General features: G+C 56.2%; 1 protein-coding gene across 3 annotated transcripts; it reads left to right on the forward strand.

Annotated features, from left to right (window-relative positions):
• Positions 1–766: 766 nt before the first annotated feature.
• LOC112935665 (TSC22 domain family protein 4) lies at positions 767–16699 on the forward strand. Of its 3 annotated transcripts, XM_072753014.1 has the most exons (6): positions 847–1359; positions 1822–2862; positions 5079–5245; positions 10378–10426; positions 12959–13282; positions 16229–16699. In XM_072753014.1, the coding sequence occupies exons 2-6, from the start codon at positions 2101–2103 to the stop codon at positions 16460–16462; spliced, it is 1536 nt and encodes a 511-aa protein (XP_072609115.1). In that variant the 5' UTR covers positions 847–1359; positions 1822–2100; the 3' UTR covers positions 16463–16699. The 3 variants fall into 3 exon arrangements, with proteins under 3 accessions (XP_025875250.1, XP_072609115.1, XP_025875251.1); XM_026019465.2 differs by lacking the exons at positions 12959–13282; positions 16229–16699 and adding an exon at positions 10839–11513 and having other exon boundaries at positions 767–1359; XM_026019466.2 differs by lacking the exons at positions 847–1359; positions 1822–2862; positions 5079–5245; positions 10378–10426 and adding an exon at positions 12567–12771.
• The last annotated feature ends 1425 nt before the right edge of the window (positions 16700–18124 follow it).

Raw genomic sequence — 18124 nt, forward strand, 5'->3', positions numbered from 1 at the left:
GCTTCTTCAATAGCAAAGAAGGGATGGGATGGGAGAGGTGGGCGGGTAGGGCTTGTCCTCAGGTGCATCTGTGTGTACATTATGTATACATGTGTGTGTGACCAGGGTTGGAGAGAAAGTGCAAGTCAGCACATTTCTGAGTACATCTCTTTGTTTCTTTATATAGGGGCCAGACAAGGGCACACCTGAGTGTGTAGAATGTTCCAGCTATACCACTGACAGCCTCTTGGAACCTTCCGGGTCTCAATATCCACATCTAAGAAGAGGGATAATATGGTGCCTGGGATTTTTAAAAAATACTCCAGCACAGCACAACAAGAGATATTGGGAGTATAGAAGAACCCAGGTTGGTTGTGAGCTGATCATTGTTGAAACTGCACGATGGGGACTTGGGAGTTTATCATTTCTCTCTACTTGGGGGCCCATTTGCAAATTGTCATCATAATCCACGTTTTAAAATAAAGACAGGAAAGAATAACTGTACCTTCCTCATAGAGTTACTGTGAACACCAGTGAAGATATGACAAGAGCTGAGCAGCAGCTTATGGGGTGGCGGGCATCCAGCAGAGCCCCTGGTTGGCAAGTTCTTGCTCTCTCCGTAGGCCAATGGCAGCAAGTGCCTACAAGTAAGGGAATCCCTGGCCCCCTGGCAAACTCCTCCCCTTTTCTCTCTGCCCTCCACGGCCCCTCCCTCCGAGGAAACGCAGGATTGGGGCCCAGCAGGTGTGGGGTTAAGCCTGTTGCGGGAGGGGGGGTGGGCAGGAACAGCAGCAGCAGTGGCAGCAGAGGTGGTGGCAGGCCTGGCCCCGGGCCAGCTGGCCGGGAGCCCCAGGAGGCAGAGAGGGCGGAGGAAGGGGAGGAAGAGGGGAAGGAGGAGGAGGAGAGGAGCAGTCAGCAGGCCCGAGGAGGCAGGACTTCCTGGTGTGGGGGTTGTCAACAGCCCAGAAAGAGAAAGGCAGAGAGACCGGAGAGAGAAGAGCCGAGGAGCGGAGAGAGACCCAGCGGTTCCACGCGGGGGAGATTTGAGAGACCTGCTCGCCCCAGCCACCTAGGCGGCTCCACCTGGAGGATCGGGGTGGGGGCAGAGCCGCCTCTTCCCTCACCAGTGCGGAGACCCTTGGGGCTTCAGAGGCCGCGCCTGGGCTCCACCAAGGAGGCGGGGGTTCCTTCTTTTCTGGCGAGCAAACTTTTTACGAAGATGCCTTGCGGGGCGAAGTGCGGCCCCCGAAGAGAACCGGACAGCCCCTGATCGCCGCCCGCGCCCCCCGCGCTGCTGGGGCCAAGAGGCCCCGCGGGAAGGACAGCCCCACATCTTAGGCTCCGGGACCCCCGGCCCAGCTCGGTGGCCGAGGCCGAGAGGTAGGGCTCTGGGCTGGCTGGGCGGGGCGCTGGGGCAGCGGGGCAGGGCCTGCCCCGGGATGGGGGAGCTGGGGTGCGGGGAGCCTGGACACTCGGCAGAGGCCTCCCCGCGGCGGGGCCGACCGAGGAGCTGTTTCACCCCTGCTCGTCCAAGGCCCTGGAGCCCCCTCCTGCTGTCGGGCGACTGGGTCCTGTGAGTCTGAATCCCAGGCAAGAAAAGCCCAACTTTGGTCTGGGCCGCCCCTTCCTACTCTGTGGGACCGCTGGGATCTCCTGGTCTCAATCGTCTCTGCCAGTCTCTTTGTCTCTGGGTCTCTGGTGGTTTCCCCTTCCTCCCCCATCCTGCTCCCCAGAGAGGAAGCCCCAGAGGTGGCCTGCCCACTGCTTTCTCACACACACACACACACACACACACACACACACACTCTCTCTCTCTCTCTCTCTCTCTCTCTCTCTTTCCAGTTTGCAAACTCAGCTCTGGAGTTGGGCAGCGCCAGGGGCAGGAAAAACCTGCCCCTGCCCCTGCCCCCACCTCCTGCCACCTCCCCTGCCCTGTGCTCCCTTTACCAGCCAAGTACCCCCAGTTCCTGCAAAGCCCTTCTGCCATGTCGGACCCAGATGTCCCCAGGGGCCCTGATGCCCCCGCCATGTGGCCCCCCTGTTCCAGGGGTGCCTGAGCCCCTGGAGGAGCCCCAGCTGCACCCCCTGCCCACCTTGGCCAAGTCCTGAGCCCCAGGGACCATGAGTGGGGGCAAGAAGAAGAGTAGTTTTCAAATCACCAGCGTCACCACGGACTATGAGGGCCCAGGGAGCCCAGGGTCTTCAGAGCCCCCTGCCCTGCCGGGCCCCACTGCGCCCCCACCCCGTCTGCCTAACGGGGAGCCCAGCCCCGAGCCAGGGGGCAAAAGCACCCCACGGAACGGCTCCCCACCACCTGGGGCCCCCGCCTCCCGTTTCCGGGTGGTAAAGCTGCCCCATGGCCTGGGAGAGCCTTATCGTCGAGGCCGTTGGACGTGTGTGGATGTTTACGAGAGAGACCTGGAGACCCCTGGCTTCAGCCGGCTCCTGGAAGGAGTTCGAGGGGCCTCGGGGGGCACTGGGGGCCGATCTTTGGATTCCAGGTTGGAGCTGGCCAGCTTGGGCCTGGGTGCCCCAACCCCGCAGCCAGGCCTGTCTCAGGGCCCCACCTCCTGGCTCCGGCCACCCCCTACCTCCCCTGGACCTCAGGCCCGCTCTTTAACCCGGGGGCTGGGCCAGCTGGCAGTACCTGGTAAAGCCAAGGTGGAGACACCCCCTCTGTCAGCCTCCCCACCCCAGCAGCGTCCCCCAGAGCCCAGGACAGGGGATAGCGCCGGCCCCTCCCGGGCTGCCACGCCCCTGCCCGCCCTGAGGGTGGAAGTGGAGGCTGGGGGCTCAGCAACAGGGACCCCTCCACTATCCCGATCAAAGGATGGAGGCCTGCGGCTGAGGATGGAGTTGGTTGCTCCAGAGGAGATGGGGCAGGTAAGAGCTGGGTTCTGGGGTCAGGGAGACACCTGAGGGGTGGTGCTTGTTCATCTGGGCCTGGGCCTAACCTCCAGCTTGGGCCTTCCTGCTTCCACCTCCTTACCACCCTCTCCCCACTCCAACACCTGTCTGTCCCTCTTTTCTCTTCTTGCCCTCTTCCTGGGAAGTAGCCCATCCTCCTCTTTGTTACCTTTGTTACCTTTGGCCTCCATCTCTGTTTCCTTATAGCTTAGTGCTGTCTCGCCATCACAGAGATGTGGGCTTCTCACTTTGGCCCTCACCTTCTGTCTTGGTTTCACCCCTTCTGGCTTCAGGCATAGGGGATGGAGGTCCCAGATGGGGGTAGGTGCTTGGGCCTCTGGGAGAGGAGCTGTCCAGGTTGGTGGGGAGGGGTAAAAAGAAAGTCTTCCTGGCCGCACCATTCCAAAGGTGAGGGTCTGTCTTCTTATTAGCCACTCATCCCAGCCCCATCTGCAGCTTTGTCCCAAGTCAAATTTCTCCAAGGACGTGATGAACTAGGTGGGATGGAGGGCTTGGCGGTGTGTCCTTTCTGCCCTCAGGCCACTGTCTCCGCTCCCCTGCATCTAGGCCTCTCCATGATTGATAACTGGGGGTGGCCACCAGGGAGTGGGAGAGAGGCAGGAAGCAGTGGAGAAAGAGTTAAATCCTCTGGTCTTTCTGCTTCCTGTCTCCAAAAGAGGAACAAGTCTGGGCTGGGGGGCAGGATGCCTGGGTCCCTGGGGTGAGGGTGGGCCGCCAGGGATGTGGGGGATGGATGTGTCTGTCCTGAAGGAGAAAATAACACCTTGGACTTCAGGAGCGAGGGCAGGGAGTGTGAGGATGAGAACTTTTCCCCCTTCCTGGCCTTGGGCACAAACCACAGTATAAAAATAACCTGGGACTGGATGTCTGGGCCCTGTCAGGACCGGTCAGGACCGGCTCCCCCCACCCCCTCCTGGCCTCAAACTCACATATCTCATGCTGCGCCCCCTACTTTTCTGGAGCTTTCATTAAATTCCTACCCCTGGAGAGAAGATGCTCTTTCCTTTTCTAGTCCCTGTTCTATTGCTCTTCCAGAGCAAGCCCCCTTTGCTCCAGTCTCTCTGTGTCCTTAAGCCCTATATGAGCTTCCCTTGGGCCTGCAGACCCTGCCCCTCAGTCCTCAGTGCCCTCAGAACCCTTTCCTTTCCTCCACATCCCGATCCCTCCCTGTGTGCATGCATCTGTGCTGCTTTTTCCTGGCCCCGAAGTCTGGCTCCCTTCCACACTCCCCCATGCCTCTTCCCTCTCAAGAGTGAGGCTGAGAGGAAGGCTGGGGGGACACCACCTGGGCCCCCTTCCTCTGCTCCGGCCCTCTAACCGCTCTGGACTCTCTGTTCTTGGCTTTTCCGAGAAGCAGGGGCCTCCTGGGGCCTCACAGAGGCGGCTTGTTCCTGTGGCCCCCGCCCTTTTGCAGCCACCCCCCAGTGCCTGTTGGGCTGTGTGGGTCTGTGCCCGGGCTCCGCCTCCCCCCATCTCCACAATCCAACCACCCTCCCTGCCCCAGGGCCCCGCGCAGGAGCAGAACTTCACCTGAATCTGAGAAGTTTGAGAGAAGAGCCTAGAATGGATAGAGTGGGGTGGGAGGAGGACCGGTTTCTGAGGATTCATTCATTCTACAAATAGCTATTGAACAAACTATAAGCTCTGCCCTCTGGAGCTTACCTTCTAACAGCAGGGAGGCAAAAATACTTTAATTTCAGATACTATTCAGTGCTCTAAAAATAAAATAGAACAGTTCAGTGGAATTCACTAGTCGAATGATGGGGAAATGCCTCTCTGAGGAAGTGATATTCAAGTGGCTTTTAATAAGTCAGGTGACAGAAGGCAGACACTTTCTGCCTAGCCTCTGATTGGGGGTCCTGGTTCAGCTGGTAGAAGAGTGCTAGAGTACAGACCAGAGCCCCTCTCTGGTACTCTGATACACCATGAACCACTTTCTGGAAGCTGCTCACCCAGTCCTCAGGATGGACATTGTTTCCTTTATTCTGATACCTGCCTAGTTGCCTCCACTAGACCCAGGGGAGAAAGGGCCCTGGGGGCAGGACTCCTGGGTCCTCGAAGAGAGCAGAGATACATGGGGAGAGATGAGGAGGCTGACTACTAGGCAGGTTGCAAGGTGGCTGGTTCTTTTCTTGTACTAGATGTGATGGTTCCTACCTCTCTGCCTCCAGGTGCCCCCACTCGACTCTCGCCCTGGTTCCCCAGCCCTCTACTTGTTCCCCGATGCCAGTCTGGTTCACAAGTCTCCAGACCCCTTTGGAGCAGCAGCAGCCCAGAGCCTAAGCCTGGCCCGCTCCATGCTGGCCATCAGTGGCCACCTGGACAGCGACGATGATAGGTAGGTGGGCTCTGGGTCCCCGCCCAGCACCTGGGATGGCCGCCTGAAAGTGCCTGGTAGGTGTCCTTCCCCTAAGTTAAGCTTGGGAGAGGGCCTCTTCAACAGAAAAACCTGGTGTTGGCACAACCACTGGGCAAAGTTGATTTGGGACCCACTCCCTCTCTGTGGAGAGGGCTGGGTAGGACTCCTTGGCTTAGGATGGTCAAATCATAGACTTTTTTTTTTTTTTTTTTTTGTAGACTTTGAAGGGAGTCATTGTTGTCAAATTCCAGAGCTCTTGCAGATTTAGCGATCATTTGGCCAACCCGAAGAATTTACTGGCAAATGCTCTGGACAGACTAGAGAGTGGGTCTCCTCTCGGTTCCTACTCCCTCTCCCTGCAGAGGGAAATGGCACTCCTGCCTTTGTGTGAAGTAACATCCCTAGAGACCATGCGCACTTTAGGATCCTAGGACCTCTAGTAGCAAGAAAGTGCGTCGTGCCTGAGGTTCTGCCCCCTGCGTGAGGGAGACCAGGAGGCCCGAGCCAGAGCCCAGGGGAGCGCCTGGAGCACTGGCTCTGGGACGCAGGGGGGTCGCAGGGGGGACGCAGGGGGGACACAGGAGAGCAGGATCTAACGGGCTTTGTCCTTCAGGGAAGACCGTCTGCTCAGTTTGGAGGCAACGGTGGGCAGAACTTCCTGTTTCGAGGGCCAGGTTTCAACATAGGAATGTCAGCGAGCTGAAAAGGGAGGAACGAAATTGCGAGTCTGATAGGGCGGCTGCTCCCTTCTGGCCCGGTCCTGATAGAAGGGCTGGGGAGTCACCACTTTTATTTTGGAGGGAGGAGTGGGACTTCCTGTTGGAGGCTTGGGGGAGGGACTTCCTGTTGGGAAGGAAAATAAAGGGCGGGGCTTAGCCCTGAGTTTTGTGGGTGTTGGGGGGGACCTTGTCCTGAAGGGAGTCTCTCCTTCCGGTCGTCCCCTCGCGTGTTGCGATCCCCCAACCCTCGCCCCTCCCAGAATGAGGGAGTGAGTCTCACCAAGGGAAAGGGCTTGTGGCCTTGGGGAGAGGAAGGAGAAGGGTTGGCGGGGCCGTGGGGTGGGATGGAGGGCCAGGGCCCTGGTGGCGGCTGGTGGAGAATGAGGGACACAGTGGGGCAGGGCAGGGCCGCTGCTGGGCTCCCAGCTCTCAGGAATGTGTGAGGTGTGAGGTTGGCCAGGGCCCAGCCAGTCACCTGCCCCCACTGCTGCTATTCTCAGCGCTTCCCACCCCTACTCCCTCCCACTTGGGAGGTTCCCTGGCTGGAGGGCTCCCCATCCCTCCCCACCCCTGTTGATTTCAGAGCCCAACCTCCTGCTGCTTCTGAGAGGGCTCTGCCTCCAGGAGCCTCCTCAACTCTATTCTTTTGGCTTGTCCCCTCCCTCCCTCCCTCTGTTCCACCCCCTCCCCACACCCCAGTCTGACCGGTCAGGCACCCAGCCTCCACTTTATCCTGCCCCACTCTGAGCCTCTGGGGCTCCAGCCTGGCCCCGCCCCTCTCTTGCCCCACCCTACTGGGCAGGTAGGTGGGATTGGATTGGGCCACCCCCTTGGTCCCCTGGAATGAGGCATTGTAGCTCCCACCTCATCTCTCTGGTGCGCCCAGAGCTGGTGCAAGAACAGGGTCTGAGTGGCCTGGAACCTCCCTTTCAAGAGGGAAAGTGGGCTGGGGATTAAGTGCCTGGATCCCAGATGGGGAATTGGGGATGCCTGCTAATCTCAGAATCTGGGGTTCAAGAGAACAGAGGGTGCCTGGTGAATGGTGAATGCACACGTGCTTTTGGGTGTCAGGAGCCTTCATGTTTCCAACAGGGCCTGGCAGTCAGGAGGTACTTGAATAAGTGGATGGATGGACGAATGGATGGGTGGGTAGATGGCCAGCCTTGGGGATCCAGGCATTATAAGGAATGAATCCCAGAGACTTGGGAAAGAAAAGGTACATTTATTTATCCAGTGCTTCCTTTGGGTCGGGTACTACCTTTTATCTCACTGAAGCAACCTCATGATCCCCACTTTCCAGATGAAGAAGCTGAATGCAAGCCAGAGGAGGAAAGTTTGCCAAGTTTGACCTTGGGCAAGTCACCGAGCTAGTAGATACCAGGATAGCATTCAGAACCTGGGTCTGACCCCAAAGCCACATTCTCCGTTCTCTTACTGGGATGCCTATGTCCCAAGAATCAAGGAGGAGGCAATCATTTCTAGGATGCCCTTTCTCTCCAGGACAGGGGCAGGGACAGCTCTCCTAAGCTGGGCAAGGAGCCACCCCTCCCTCCCTCCCACCCCCACACTCTGGCCTGGCCCCACCCCAAAGACACCACGGATCCGGGAGGGAGTAGTATAGAGAGGGCAGCCGGATGCCACTTCTTTGGCCTCAGGCCCATTCCCTACGGGCTCCTCAGAGCAGGGCTGGCCCTTATCCCCAGGATTAGAACCTTTCCACCTCTCCCAGGTGGATCCTCATTTTGAGGCAGTTTCATTTGACCTTCAGAAAGGAAGACCAGCCTCTAGGGCTATCTTTGTTCCAAGACCCAAGAGTCCTACAGGGCCAGTCCTCAGCTGTGCCTATCATGCATGCCTAACCCCAGGGGGCACCATTCACATTTGACACTTGAAGTCATGACAATTTTCCCCAAGATGGCAATAAGTGTCTTGAAGGAGGGGGCATCCTGTTCTTATTCACACAGTTGCCTCTGGGCTTGTGGTGGGAGCTGATCCCACCCAGCCAACTCCAAGCTTCAGGGTCCTGACTCTGCCCTGGGAATTCCAGCACAGCACCTGCTTTTTACTTACTTGGGGTGAGGGTGGGGTGGGGGGTGGGGAGGCTCTGAAAGGGAGGGTTTGGGTTGCCAGCTGGAGTCCTGGTGCCTTGAAGTGTTAACGTTAGAATGTGACAGTGTAAAATGCTGTCAAAAACTCACCAGCACTAGACAAACAGGAGATAGTCATCTATTAGCCAACAAATGTTTATTGTTGTATTATTTCTTTATTTCTGGCAAGAACAACTTACTTGGCATCTTTACCTGGGTGTCTGCCAAGCAAGGCCAGTGTTCCTATTCCTGTGAATCTTCCCCTCTTTGGTCTCTGTCTGTGTGTACAGGGTGGTGGTGGGTGTGTGGGGAGGGGGTATGTGTCCTATGGTTGCCCAGGCTCTACCCAAGTGTCTCAGATCAAAATAGCTTGAAAATGTCCCTGGCACTCCAGCTGGCTAGCTCACCCTCCACTCTTAAATTTGTCCTATTCCCCACCCCAAACCTGAGAATCCCAGTGTCCTTTCCTCACCCTACAGTGTCCCGTTCTCTCAGGCCCAGTCACCCCCTTGGTTACTCCACTTGTCAGCGCCTTCTGCACCCAGAGCTTGGACAGGAAATGGAAAAATCCCAGCTCCCTCGTGCTGCCTTCCTGGCTGCAGGGCGTCATCCAAGGGTCACCTTGAATTGAGGGCTAATTCCCCCCACAGGATAGTGAGTATGAGCCGGCAATCAGGAGAAAGGGCTTGATAGGGGAGCACCAGAGAACAAGGATGCAGCATGTGGAGACTGCCTCACTCTGGGAGGAACAGAGCTGGGGGCTTGAGGACAGGATGGATCCTGCAGTCTGAGGGGAGCCTGGGTGTGGAGCTGGTCATAGGGCTGAGGTGGCTGAGGGAGAAGCAGGACAGGGGTGGGTCGTGAGCCCTGGGATAAAGCAGGAGCCTGAGACCTGGGTGGTAACAAGAGGGAGTCTTGGGGGATAGAAGGTAGAAAGGCTTGTGCACCAGGCCCTCAGCCTCAGGCAGGTAGGACACGCTGGCGGTATCCAGAGGCTGGCCCTGGGAACCGTTCAGCCAGGCCTGAGTCGACCTCTGCTGGCCATTTAGCAAACTGCGGCCAGACCTCCTCTCCCCTTTCATTTGCTCTCAAGGGTCTTCAAAGCCCCTGCTCTAAATTGGGAATTAGATTCCTGCTTCTCACCTCTCCTCAAAAGCCTCTGGTCCCTCCAAGACCTGAGACCCAAGACCCAGGTTCCAGATCCATAGGCTGTTCTTGTCTTTTGGGGCTGTTTTCGTTGCTTTGGTAACCTTTCCACTTCTCTTCTTCCTCACTGTGGGAGGTGGGAGATGCTCTCTGCCCAGGCCCCTGGGGTCACTCATGATGTGGGCTTTGTGCATCTGGGATGGGAGTAGGGGTTGGGTGCTTACAGTCCAAGGAAGATGACAAGTATATCAGAAATGCCCGCCATCCCAGCCTAGTGGAGCTGAGGGCGTGAGGGAGGACAGTATTAGCCCATAGGGGACAGAACTGGGTGAGGTGGGGGTAGGTGTCCCAAGACCAGGCTGTCCCTCACCCTTCATGCCCCTCCCTGACCCAGGCCTCTGGCCCCAGAGCCCCTCCCCTGACCCAGCCCACCAGCTGACTTCCTTCAGCCTGCCGCCTTCCCTCTGCTCTGGGATTGGTGCCAGGGTAAGAAGGGGACACTGGCACTGACCATGTCTGGGAATTCCCGCCCACCATGGAGTCAGTGGGAGGGGGTCCCCGTGTCCCTGAGGAGCCAATCGCAGCCAGGCTTTGCTGTGGGGGGCGGTGTATATCTTTCAGACCAGCACCCCCTAGGCACTGTCTCCTCTCTGCCTGCCTGGCACCAGCTAGACCCTGTTCTGCCCCGGGGGGCTCTGAGCCCCCCAGGCAGCCCTTCTGATACAGCCTAAAGCCCTTTCCCTTGGGGATGGCCCAGCTAGGCATCTCTGTCAAGTCCCTGGTGTCATCTTATGAGACGCGCATGGTGGGGATGGTTCCAGGGCCTCCCCGAAAAAGGGGCTGTGTCTCCTCTCCTTGCTCCCCTCGGGGAGCATCCCCCATCCGGGGGGCATCTGCACCCCCACCCCACCGGGGCCTGGGGGTGCCTGGGCAGCTGCCCTCACCCCGCCAGGGGATGGACAAAACCCTCCTCTCCCTGATTCTCTACTGTCACAGGTACAGGCAGGGGTGTGGGCGGGAGGCTACAGTGAACGGGGCTTGTGGAGGAGGCCAGAGCCTGCTCTGAGAAGCACCTGGAAGGCAGCCGGCTGGGGTGTCCAGACACCTGGCTTGGCACCTACTCTTCCTCCTCACCTCTCAACTCCCTGTGTCTCTCCAGCGGCTCCGGAAGCCTGGTTGGCATTGACAACAAGATCGAACAAGCCATGGTAAGAGAAGCCATCCTGGTCCCAGGAGGTTCTGGCTCACGGCCTGCTGCCCCACCCCTGTTGTCCTCATTAGGGAATTCGGACTCCTAGCCCCTCAGCCTACTCCCAGCTGGGTTCCCTTGAGTTCTCACACCCTCTTGTCTCCACTGGAACTCCTGATTTCCCTTGGCCCCTGGCCTGGCCCCCATCTCTGTCTTCAAGCCCTGATCTTGTCTCTTTGCGGCATCCTTGCACATCGTGCCTCCTGCCACCCCACCACCACCACCTCATCCCTGCTTTGCTTCTTCTCCAGTGGTACTTCATCATTTGGGGGCAGGGGCATCTCTCATACCTAAGCCCTCGAGGCACTGGGCAGGGATGAGGCTGGGGTGGTCTAGGACCCCTGACTCTCTGTCTGTCCCTGGGCTCCCAGGACTTGGTGAAGTCCCACCTCATGTTTGCGGTCCGGGAGGAGGTGGAGGTGCTGAAGGAGCAGATCCGAGACCTGGCCGAGCGGAATGCCGCGCTGGAGCAGGAGAATGGACTGCTGCGTGCCCTGGCCAGCCCTGAGCAGCTGGCCCAGCTGCCCTCCTCGGGAGTCCCACGGCTGGGGCCCTCTGCGCCCAATGGGCCCTCCGTCTGAGCCTCCCTTCCCTCACAATGTGCCTTTGGGGGCTGCCACAGCTACCAGGCCTTGTGCCAGCCGCCCACCCCCACTTCCTATGCAGCTTTAATGCCTCCGGATCCCTGGGGATGGGAGTTGAAGGCTCAGAATCGGCCTGTCCCCCCACTCTTCCTCAGTCTCCCCCTAATGCCCAGGGACTGGGCAGCGGCATCCCCAGGCCTTGAAGGAGGAGGGAGGGCTTCGGGATAGGGTGTTAGATAGAGCCCTCCTCCCCACTCCCGAGGTGTCAGTGTTCTGGGAACCCTGGCAGCAGATGTCTGGGCGAGTTGGAGTCTCCCGGGCGGACACCCCATCCCCACCTTGTTCCCTCAAAGTACCCATTCTCCTCTGCCCAAGGGAGGGAGTATGGACAGTCTGCAAGTTCTGGGATTCAGGTTGTTATTAAAATAATAATTATAATTAAAAAATCTGAAGAAACTTGAATCTGGAGGTTGGCATCTTGTTGCTTGTGTCCAGATGGGGCCTGCGGTGGCTTTTCCACTTGGGGAAAGACTGAAACTGTGGGTTCCCTTGGAGATCTTGTCCAGACTGGGGAGGTTGAATGTGGCTCAGAGTAGTCTAAAGAGTTGTGGGGGGTGGGGGGTGCACCAAGGGTCCAAAGGGAGCCAGCAGCCCAGGTCCTGGGAAGGGGCAGGCAGGCAAGGCGGAGGGAGGGAGGGGGCGTTAGCCCACGTGCTGGGGGGGGGGGGCAGGCAGGGAAACAATGAGGCCTTTGGTGATTGTGCAGGATCCACCCTCAGCTTCCCAGTGTGTCCCCTCTGCGGGATGGATCCCGGTGGTGGCTGGGGGGGCGGGGCTGGGGGGTCCTGAATGGGCTCCTTGTCTCAGCTCTGGGTGTGGGCCAGGCTCCCCGGGCACACGGTGCCCTCGCCAGGCCTGGCTGGCCTCCGTGGCTTCCACCCTCAGCTGGCTGTGGGTGAGCGGCCCCTCCCTGACAGCCCTGCCTGGGCTTCTGTCCCAGGCAGCAGAGACAGGTAGAGAGAAGGACCCCATCTAGTGGGGAAGGGTTGGGGGAAGGCAGCAGCCTCCGCCTGGGAGTATCCTGGCCTCAGACCCACAGAGAGTGGGAGGCTAGAGGCTGACCCAGGTTGGACTTCCTGCCCCAAAGCTCCCTAGATTTACGACCTTGGGCAGGTTCTTTGCGTTTTCCATATCTCTGCTTCCTCATGGGTACAATACCTACCAGAAGGCTGTGATGATGATGATTACATGACATCATATGTGGGAAATGGCCAGTGAGTACCAGGCGCTCAGTAAATATTAGTTCCCCTTCTCTGGACCTGAGGTAGGAGGGCTAAGGACACAGGGATTGGCTCCCGGGGTCCTGAAAGGGCCTCGGTGGGGAGGACAGGGCCAGGTAGGTTCTCACAATGGGCTAGAACTCTGCCTTCCTCTGAGTTCTCATCCACTCTGACTCCTCTCCCTGTCTCAGGGAGGGGAGGAAAGACTTAGGATGAGTCATTGGTGAAAACTTTCCCCCTGGATTCTCTATTTCTTTCTTCTTGGTTGTACCAAAAGCTCCTGAGAGACCCCTCAGGTGGTGGCCACTGGCCTGCAGTCTGTTCCCTTCCACCCTTTGTACCAATGTTTGTCCTGCCCCCTACTTGGTGCTCGTCTATTGGGAGAAATGGCTGTGGTTATGAGGTTCTTCCGATGGATTTGGCGAAAGATTACTTGCTGGGTGAGTTTCAGAGCATGCCCTTCCTCATGACCTGCTGGGATTGGAGGTGCCGGTCAGTGACCTCTAGGTCCTGGAAACCCAGCTGGGGAGGAGGTGGGGACGTCCACTGCCCCTTCCCCTCTGTGCTTGCCTTTCTATCAACCACCATGCCCCCCTTTTGTCTCTTTCCTTCCTATCTTGTTCTTAGGTTTTTTTCTGGAAACACAAAGCTAAGTCAACCATCTTGGAACACCATGACTCCCAGAAAAGTGCTTTGAAGGTGGAGAAGACTCCCAAGGTGGTTGAGACTTTCAAGTTGGTCGAGCCCTGCGAAGAGGCTAAGGTCTCCAAGACAGAGGAGACCACCAAGGTGGCTGATCCCTTCACACTGGCCAAATCAACAGAGAAGGCTGAGGTGGAGAAGAGATGTGAGGGCCGATCCCTGCTGCAGCTGCCGCGGACAGCTGTAAAGTCTGTATCCATGCTCATGGGCTCGGCCCTACAGAGCGGCTGGCAAATGTGTACCTGGAAGGTCAGCATCCTATTTCTCTGGTTCCCAGGGGTCCTTCCACCCTCCCTGATCCCCTGTGACTCATTCTTTCCTCCAGGCAGTTGGTTAACATTTATATTGTATGCCTCTCGGGCACTGAGGTAGGCAATGGAGGATACATGATGAACAAGATTTACCCAGGCTAAGGGATCTACGGACAATGTCATAGGCATTATAGGTTCAGTATCTTAGGGGCGTAACATGGGAAGTCTGGGGTCTGTGGTAGCTCAGGGGCAGGGCATCTAATCCAGAGTTGGAGTCAAGGAAAGCCTTCGAAGCAGAAGAGAGGATGAAGCTGACACCTGAAGGATTGACTCTGCCTTGGAGTGGGGTGAAGAGGGAGTGAAGGGAGTAGTCCATGAAGACAGAATAGCAAGTGGGCTGTGGTCAGAGGGGTGCTGGCCCAATGCGATGGGTATGGTCAGTCCTGGGGTCAAGGCCCAGCTTGTATAAGGCAGAGTGGTTGGCCATCTGTGGAGTTTGGATTTGACCCTTTGAGCAATGCGAGCCCTTATAGACATTTGACTGGAGGAGTGACACAGATTTTAATTTAGAAAGCTTACCCTCTCTCGTAAGTTGTGGTGTGGCCGCTCTGGAAACAGTTTGGTAGTTTCTTATAAAATTAACCATGCAATCATCATATGCCAAGCAGTTGTACTCTTGGGCATTTATCCTAGATAAACGAAACTTTATGTTCACACAAAAACCCCTGCATGACTGTTCAGAGCAGCTTTATTTGTAAGAGCCAAAACCACCCCGAATGTCTTTCAGTGGGGGAATGGTTAAACTGTGATGTATCCGTACTGGTGGAATACTTCTAGACCATAAAAAGAAACAAATTACTGATACACCCAACAATTTAGATGAGTCTCAGGAATTATGCCTAGTGAAAACAAATCCCTAAAGGTTATATATACGTACTGTATGATTCTATTTATATTATATACCACTCTTCAAATAACAAAATTCTAGAAATGGAGACTCGATTCATGGTTTAGTGGTTGCAAGGACCAGGTAGGTTGGTTATAAAAGGGCAACATGGGGAATTCTTGTGGTGATGAGAATGTTCTGTATATTGAGTATGTTAGCTGGATACATGAATCTGCGTATGTGAGAGAAAATTGGGTAGAATGTAACACATGCACACAAATGAGTATAAGCTGTGGGGGTGGGGGGGGTTGTGAATATCACTGGATTGTATGGATGTCAGGTATCCTGACTATGATACTATACTACAGTTTTGCAAGATTTTACTACTGGGGGAAATTGGGTAAAGAGCATACAGGGGCGGCTGGGAGGCGGAGGGCAGTCCGGGTGGCTCAGCGGTGGATGGAGTCCCACGTCAGGCTCCCTGCATGGAGCCTGCTTCTCCCTCTGCCTGTGTCTCTGCCTCTCTCTCTCTGTGTCTCTCATGAATAAATAAATAAAATCTAAAAAAAAAAAAAAAAAAAAAAGAGCATACAGGGACTCTAGTATTTCTCACTACTGGATCTGACTATAATTATCTCAAAGTCAGAAATGTAATTTTAAAAAGGGAAGTGTCTCGATCACTACCAAACCAGCTTCCTTGGCCTTGAATGAAGCATTACAGCACTAATAATAAAGTTCACTTGGCACCCTGTGATGGGCAGGTCAGAAAAGGACAAGAGGAGAGGCAGGGTATTTAAGAGGTAGAATTTTTGTCCCAAGTCGGTTGACTGAATGACGGTGAAGTGGGGGAGGGAGAGGCAGAGTCAGAGTAGGCTGGAGCCATCCACTGGGATAGAGAATGAAGGAGTTTTCGGCAGACTTAGGGGTGCAAGTGATGTGTTGAGGGCATTGGGACAAGATGAGTTGAGATGTTGGTGGGACATTTGCATGGAGATCTATGAAGCAGTGGGATATACAGGCCTGGGGTGACAAGGGACCTCTGAAGTGGAGACAGGTGGAGGGGACCATTCTATCCTTCATTTTTTTTTTTTTTTAATTTTTTTTTTTTTAATTTTTATTTATTTATGATAGTCACAGAGAGAGAGAGAGAGAGGCAGAGACACAGGCAGAGGGAGAAGCAGGCCCCATGCACCGGTAGCCTGATGTGGGATTCGATCCCGGGTCTCCAGGATCGCGCCCTGGGCCAAAGACAAGCGCCAAACCGCTGCGCCACCCAGGGATCCCTCTATCCTTCATTTTTAAAAAAGATTTATTTATTTATTTGAGAGAGAGCACTAGTAATAGGAGGAGTGTGGCAGAGGGAGAGGGACAAAGACTCCCCACCAAGCAGGGAGCCCCACACAGGGCTGGATCTTAGAACCCTGGGATCATGACCTGAGCCAAAGGCAAATGCTTAACTGACTGAGCTCCCCAGGCACCCCAATCCTGTCCTTCATTTTATTTTATTTTATTTATTATTTTTTATTATTCTTTTAAATATTTTATTTATTTATTCATGAGAGACACACACACAGAGAGGCAGAGACATAGGCAGTGGGAGAAGCAGGCTCCCCCCTGAGCAGGGAACCCAATTCGGTGCTTGATCCCAGGACCCTTAAAATCCATGACCTGAGTCAAAGGCAGGCGCTTAACTGGCTGACTCCCCCAAGTGCCCCGATCCTGTCCTTCATATTATCACAATCTCCATGAAACCCTAGTGAGGAGTTGAAGATAGGTGAGACATGCTCCCTGTCTTTCAGGAGCTCAAATTCTAGTGTTGAAAACAGACAGGTCTGCAGAACAAATAGCATATGACATGCCATATGATGAGGCAAATAAAAGAGTAGAGACAAACACCTACTGCAGCCTGGGAATGCTTCCTGAAGGAGGTGGTGCCTGAGCTAGGCCCCACTGGAGGAGGTGGAACTAGACCAGCCTTTGCTGTTCACCTGGCAATGGTTCCACCAGTGGTTTCTCCACCAGCTATTTACATGTGCTCATCTTCTCTCTCTTTCGTAGTCCTCTGTGAGTTCTACCTCCATTTCCTCCCAGATGAAATCTGGGTCCCCTCTGGAGACACCGGAGGCTGAGATGCTGCGGGAAGTGTACCTGGTGCTGTGGGCCCTCCGGAAACAGCTACGACAGCTGGCCCGCAGGCAGGAGAGGCGGAGGCGGCGCCATATCCGGACCCATGCTGGCCCCCAACCTGAAGCAGTTCAGGGCCTGAAACAGGATGCCCGGAGTCCCCTGTAGGGGGGGGGGATCCCCACATCTTCCAAAAAGCCCCACCTCACTCTTAGGTAAGGTTGGTAGGAGAGGTTAGGGCAGCAGGCCAAGAGTTGTGGGTGAGAAGTTTTCATACTGTCACCTCTTATCCAGAGACCAAGGCCAGGCCTGGGGTCCCACTTATTCCCCTTCATTCCGTTTATTCAATTTGTAAGAAAGATTATCAAAATGTTGGGAAATAAATATCAGATATTTCGGAGTAAATGTAGAGCGTGTTCGTGGATAGCCAGAGGCAATGAGGGGAACTCGGTCCGGCAGGGAGGGGCATCTCAGGTGCTTGCCCAAATATATATGGGCTTGGGGGGTGTTTGGGGTGGGGGTCCCCATGTCCAGGCCCTGGGTCCTCCCACTTCTAGGGGCTGATTGCCTTTGGCAACTCTGCCAGTCCAGGAAGGGTAACAGTAGCATCCCTTTACTAAAGAAACTTGGTACCTACCAGGTCCTGAGCCCAGACTCTCCCTGGCAATCCTACAAAGGATGGGGCCTTTTGCAGAGGTTAGGGGACTTGTCCAAGGCCCTAGCGGAAACGAGACCTGCTGGACCCTATCCGCCAGCGGCCAGCCCACTGCCCAGCCCCTCTGACGCTCTAGGGCTCCCCCATAGTGAAGTCAGTGGGTCTGAAGACGCATCGTGGGGAAGGCTAGCAGACCCTGCTGGCCGCGCCCCTGCGGAGAGCGGCCGAAAACTACATCTCCCAGGGTTCCGGGCGGCGCGGTGGGCGGGCCGGGGGCGCCGGCGAGGCCCGGGGTGGGGCAGCGGCCTCGTGTCTGGGCGCGAGGGCCGCGCGCTGTGCTGCTGGTGAAGGTGTCAGTCTGGGTCCTTGGAGCGCAAGGGCCGCGCGAGGCCGTGACGATTCGGAGGAGGCTGCGGGGCGGGAGGCAACCCGAGGGGAGACCGTGGAGCCGCAGGTCCCCACTCGGACTTTGTCCGGCGCGGAACGGCTCCCCAAGAAGCAGGGATGTTACACAAGACTGCGAAATTGGGGGATTTCATTGTTTACAAGGCTTGGGGGTGACGTGGGGTTGGAGGAGGGGATGCCAGCAGAGGCCCGGAGGAAGGAGTTGGAGAGGTGGGGGAGGGAGGGTGTGGCTGGCTGTGCTGCTGGATCGTGCTCCGAGGAGTTAGTGTGAATAGCAAGCAGGTGGTGGGCGTGAGCAAAGCTGGGAGTAGTGAGCAGCGGGGACGTTTTTTTGCTAGAAGCGCCAATTCACTAGAAAAGTCAGCAAACTACACCCTCCCCCCTTTGTGGAAGACTTGGGCTTCCTTGCTGGGAATCCGGGTGTTCTTTCTCAAAAGTGCCCAACAGGCTCCCCAGCCCTCTAGCTCTGCTGCACCACCAAGCCCATTAGCTGTCCACCGCACCTCAACCTTTCTCACCACTTATTAAGCTTCTACTGTGACTACTTTTAGGTCTCATTTTAAGTGATTTCACAACAGATTTGTGGTGAAATATTATTATTTTTTAAAGATTTTATTTGTTCATGAGAGACACACAGAAGCAGAGACCTAGGCAGAGCTAAAAACAGGGTCCCTGAGAGGAGCTCCATGCGCGACTCGATCACAGGACCCCGGGATCACAACCTGAGCTGAAGGCAGACAACCACTGAGCCACCCAGGTGCCCCCAGGCT

This window comes from Vulpes vulpes, chromosome 3, assembly GCF_048418805.1.
Source record: "Vulpes vulpes isolate BD-2025 chromosome 3, VulVul3, whole genome shotgun sequence".
NCBI lineage: Eukaryota > Metazoa > Chordata > Mammalia > Carnivora > Canidae > Vulpes > Vulpes vulpes.

What these genes read in the sequence shown, in the direction of transcription:
- LOC112935665 (XM_072753014.1), top strand. Translation starts at nt 2,101, where the DNA reads ATGAGTGGGGGCAAGAAGAAGAGTAGTTTTCAAATCACCAGCGTCACC. An exon ending in CTGGACAGCGACGATGATAG is followed by an intron (nt 5,246 to 10,377) that starts GTAGGTGGGCTC and finishes GTGTCTCTCCAG; the next exon opens with CGGCTCCGGAAGCCTGGTTG. An exon ending in GGCAAATGTGTACCTGGAAG is followed by an intron (nt 13,283 to 16,228) that starts GTCAGCATCCTA and finishes TCTCTTTCGTAG; the next exon opens with TCCTCTGTGAGTTCTACCTC.